A 4,816-nucleotide genomic window follows, 5' to 3' on the forward strand; every position below is an offset into this window, starting at 1 on the left:
TGGTGCAATATCAGCAATTGGCTCAACCGTGGGGTCTGGGTATTGGAACGACTGCAAATCGGCCTGGCTGCGGATGATGCTGGGAATGTTGCTGACCGATTTAGCCACTTTTCCCCTGGCCTTGGCGGTGATTGACCGATGGTGGTTCCGCAGATGTGCTGTGACTTCGTTCGCTACTACTGCATACTGACATGATGTGCATATCAGAATGGAATACTGCGCGTTGTGGACGAATGGCTCCATGTTTACCTATACGGATGGCTTGCTTTGGTCTACTACTATTAAATGATTCCTCCTGTCCTCTCTTTATAACCTTACCTTCCTGCCCCTTAATTCCGTATACTTTCTCCTTGATCTACTTTCCTCCCTGACTGCGTTCCATCAGTCGGTCGGGCTTTCTGGCCTGGCTGATATCCCTGTTATGTGATTGGCTAGTTAATGTGGGGTTTGGGACCGCATCACGAAAACATCAACTACGCTATTCATCGATTTCTAGACTCACCTTGCTGATTATCGAACTGAGAACTAGATGGTTATAATTGCCTTCATTCAAGCTTTCATTGCATCCTACTTTTGTGTATTTTACTGCGGGAAATCTCAACGGCTTCTTCACTACTGGAAAACAACGGCTTCTACCCCCTGTCTGCACGGACCCACTTATTTTTTGGTGAGGATTTCAACGGCTTCTACTTGAAGCCGTCGTTGCCAGTATGTTAGCCATCGTGGACGTGATGTTAGCCATCGTGGACGTGATGTTAGAAAAACCGCTGGCACGGCACCCCTGTCGTCCACGGCAAATCCCTGACTGCGGTGGCTTTCTTGCGAACATCACCCCCCTTGTGCCAATCATTCTCCCATCTGTGTTCTACCCGACAATGCTCCTGCATATTTCGCACGCGGCGGCAAATATAACGGCACGCGTGGCAACGTAAACCGTCCGCCCGGGGTGGTGCAATATCAGCAATTGGCTCAACCGTGGGGTCTGGGTATTGGAACGACTGCAAATCGGCCTGGCTGCGGATGATGCTGGGAATGTTGCTGACCGATTTAGCCACTTTTCCCCTGGCCTTGGCGGTGATTGACCGATGGTGGTTCCGCAGATGTGCTGTGACTTCGTTCGCTACTACTGCATACTGACATGATGTGCATATCAGAATGGAATACTGCGCGTTGTGGACGAATGGCTCCATGTTTACCTATACGGATGGCTTGCTTTGGTCTACTACTATTAAATGATTCCTCCTGTCCTCTCTTTATAACCTTACCTTCCTGCCCCTTAATTCCGTATACTTTCTCCTTGATCTACTTTCCTCCCTGACTGCGTTCCATCAGTCGGTCGGGCTTTCTGGCCTGGCTGATATCCCTGTTATGTGATTGGCTAGTTAATGTGGGGTTTGGGACCGCATCACGAAAACATCAACTACGCTATTCATCGATTTCTAGACTCACCTTGCTGATTATCGAACTGAGAACTAGATGGTTATAATTGCCTTCATTCAAGCTTTCATTGCATCCTACTTTTGTGTATTTTACTGCGGGAAATCTCAACGGCTTCTTCACTACTGGAAAACAACGGCTTCTACCCCCTGTCTGCACGGACCCACTTATTTTTTGGTGAGGATTTCAACGGCTTCTACTTGAAGCCGTCGTTGCCAGTATGTTAGTCGTCCCCCGTCATCTGCCGCAGCTGGCCCTCCAAGTCGATTCTCCTCAGCTTCTCAAATCGTCGGAGCCTGGCTGCGAGCCGTGGCCCTTCGTACGCCTCCGTCTTTTTCCTCTTGCAGCCCGCGGAACCCCATTTCGACTCCGAATCCTCGGCGCCGAAGCCCAGAAACCTGTGCCACTGACGGCTGACTCGGCGGAACTGTTGCTGCCTCGCCGCGAGACCGCTGCCGAACTGCATGAGCTCTCGCGCGTAGATCATGCCCGCCATCCGCGTGCTGTGCCCCGCCTGCAAGTCCCACGGGCTGTCCTCGACCCCGTCCGTCCCCTCTTCCGATCCCACGCCGTCATCGTCTCCGCCCGGCCGGCCGAACGACTCGTTCAAGTAGCGGTTGGCGATGCCGATGGCGATGTGTCGCCACATGCTGGCGTTGACCTGGCATCCCAGCAGTCTCATGCTGGTCCGCTGCATGATCCGCCGCGCTCTGTCTGTCGTCCACGTTCGCTCCTCTTTCCACGTCCAGTCGCCCACACTTGTGCTCTCATCACCAGCCTCATCTTCATTTGTACTGTGATTGTTGCCATCCCCGATATCCATGTTATTGCCACTTTGCTCTTCTAATCCTGCCGCCGCGCTGCTGGCTTCCGAGTCCCTCTGCCGGATGATGTCGTCTGCCCATATGAACGCGCTGTACCCGCTGGCCTCGTGCATGATGCCCTGCACCTCCTGCCAGAACGGCAAGATGAGCCAAAGATACCATAAGATAAGCTCGCCGACCTCCCTCGGGAGATATCGGTGGATCACCTTCGCCTGCCCGGTCGTCCGGTAACCTTTGTGGTACGCTGTGATGAAGCACAACATTTTGTCGTGCACCATGATGTTGCGGACGCCCCCGTTGACCGTGTTGACCGTCCGCAGACCTGCAAGCTCGCTCGCCCGCGCCGGCTGTCCGCCGAGCATGTGCAGAAGCATCCACAGTCGCTCGCGGAGTCGTTCAAACGTCCTACCAAACTCCTGCACGGCTGACGGCTGGAATGGCCGGTCTGTCGCCCCGCGACCGTTGCCCATGCTGCTGCTCAGTCCCCAGCGTTCTGCAGCGGCGGGTGACCGCGCCAGCCGCATGAACAGCCATCCGTCCCCGGCAGAAACCCAGCTGTTGCGGTCGTCGGCGAGAAACGAGTACCCGGGCTTTGTCTCGCTGTGGTCGTCTTCGATTGACGACCATGGGATGGCTGGCAGTTGTGACTGAACATCGCTTTCGGGACCGTCTGCCGAACCCGAATCCTCCGTCGCCGTCAGCTCTGCGAGCAGCTCCCGCGTCTCTCGGACCAGCTCATGTAGTGCGTCCGACAGCTGCCCCATCGTGAACCGTACCCGCCTGTATGACACGCGATCACCGACCCAGTCGATGACACCAGCCGCTGCTGTGTTATATTGGATGTGCATCCCGTACGTCCGCGTCTCGAGAATCCAGTCCATCGGTGTCGGCTCCGCATCCTTGTCGCCCGTCGTCCGCGTCATGAACCGCCGCACTTTTGCCCGCGTGTGCTGGAACAAACTCTGCGCTGCGTCCTCTACTTCATCGTTACCCAGAGACTTTCCCAGCTCGGCAACCTCGTCGTGGCGCTCAACGTAAGCCTGATGGATCACTAACATGCGCGCTATCTTGATGACGGCTGAGTACTTCGTCGTGTAGTCCGTGATCTGAACCCAGCCGCCATTCTCGGCAATACCCATCACCGCGAGAGCGCTGAGAAGAGCACTGCTGTAGTCTCCGCCCTTCAGCTGGTGGTCCAGCATGCTGATGAGCATGTCGAGTGCTGCGCGTTCCAGCTTCTCCTGCGTTTGATGCCCCGTCCCCGTGCTGGCTGCTTCCGCCATCTGCTCGAAAAAGTCCCACGCCTCTCCCTGTGACGACGTCAGTTTATACGGCGGCCGCTTGTCGTCGTCCATTTCCTGCGTGCGGAACCAGACGCACAACAGACTTAGCCACACGCCCTTATATCTCGCCCACGTGTCGTCCTCCATGCGGTTGTCGAACGGCCTCCTTGGTTTGACGTGCGCTTCTGTACGCTGCGCCTCGAACAGCACGGCCAGCCCGACGGTATTGGGAGCAGACGTTGCTCGAGCCTGGTCCAGCACGCGGTCGACCGTCGCCCACATCGCCTGAAGCACGACCTCATCTTCATTGATGGGAGCTGTTGTGTTAAAGAGTGCGCTGGCACTGAGCCCTTTTAAGTGCACCGCCCATCCTACACGGGCCAGCCACGGGCTGGGCTCGAGTCTTTCGTTGGCGACGCGGATCAGCTCATCGTGACTCGTCTTCACACGTTCTGCTTGGACTTTCCGGAGATCTCGAACGCGGTCCACCGCCTGTTGAGCCGGGCTTCTACTCGGAGCGCCTTGCAGAGACTCGTCGGCTATCTGTCCCTGGGCCACCTCGAACCATCCGCTCGCGGCCCGTGTTAAGAAAAACCGCTGGCACGGCACCCCTGTTGTCCACGGTAAATCCCTGACTGCGGTGGCTTTCTTGCGAACATCACCCCCCTTGTGCCAATCATTCTCCCATCTGTGTTCTACCCGACAATGCTCCTGCATATTTCGCACGCGGCGGCAAATATAACGGCACGCGTGGCAACGTAAACCGTCCGCCCGGGGTGGTGCAATATCAGCAATTGGCTCAACCGTGGGGTCTGGGTATTGGAACGACTGCAAATCGGCCTGGCTGCGGATGATGCTGGGAATGTTGCTGACCGATTTAGCCACTTTTCCCCTGGCCTTGGCGGTGATTGACCGATGGTGGTTCCGCAGATGTGCTGTGACTTCGTTCGCTACTACTGCATACTGACATGATGTGCATATCAGAATGGAATACTGCGCGTTGTGGACGAATGGCTCCATGTTTACCTATACGGATGGCTTGCTTTGGTCTACTACTATTAAATGATTCCTCCTGTCCTCTCTTTATAACCTTACCTTCCTGCCCCTTAATTCCGTATACTTTCTCCTTGATCTACTTTCCTCCCTGACTGCGTTCCATCAGTCGGTCGGGCTTTCTGGCCTGGCTGATATCCCTGTTATGTGATTGGCTAGTTAATGTGGGGTTTGGGACCGCATCACGAAAACATCAACTACGCTATTCATCGATTTCTA

The 4,816-nt window shown here is 55.4% G+C and overlaps 1 protein-coding gene across 1 annotated transcript; it reads right to left on the minus strand.

The window, feature by feature from the left end:
• Positions 1-1,660: 1,660 nt before the first annotated feature.
• Positions 1,661-4,261, minus strand: CGCS363_v015118 (uncharacterized protein; the record flags this gene model as incomplete). Its single annotated transcript, XM_036646967.1, has 1 exon — positions 1,661-4,261. The coding sequence occupies one exon, from the start codon at positions 4,259-4,261 to the stop codon at positions 1,661-1,663; it is 2,601 nt and encodes an 866-aa protein (XP_036487805.1).
• Between the last annotated feature and the right edge of the window lie 555 nt (positions 4,262-4,816).

Source organism: Colletotrichum siamense, assembly GCF_013390195.1.
Source record: "Colletotrichum siamense strain Cg363 chromosome Unknown KSG_Cg363_contig19, whole genome shotgun sequence".
Taxonomy (NCBI): domain Eukaryota; kingdom Fungi; phylum Ascomycota; class Sordariomycetes; order Glomerellales; family Glomerellaceae; genus Colletotrichum; species Colletotrichum siamense.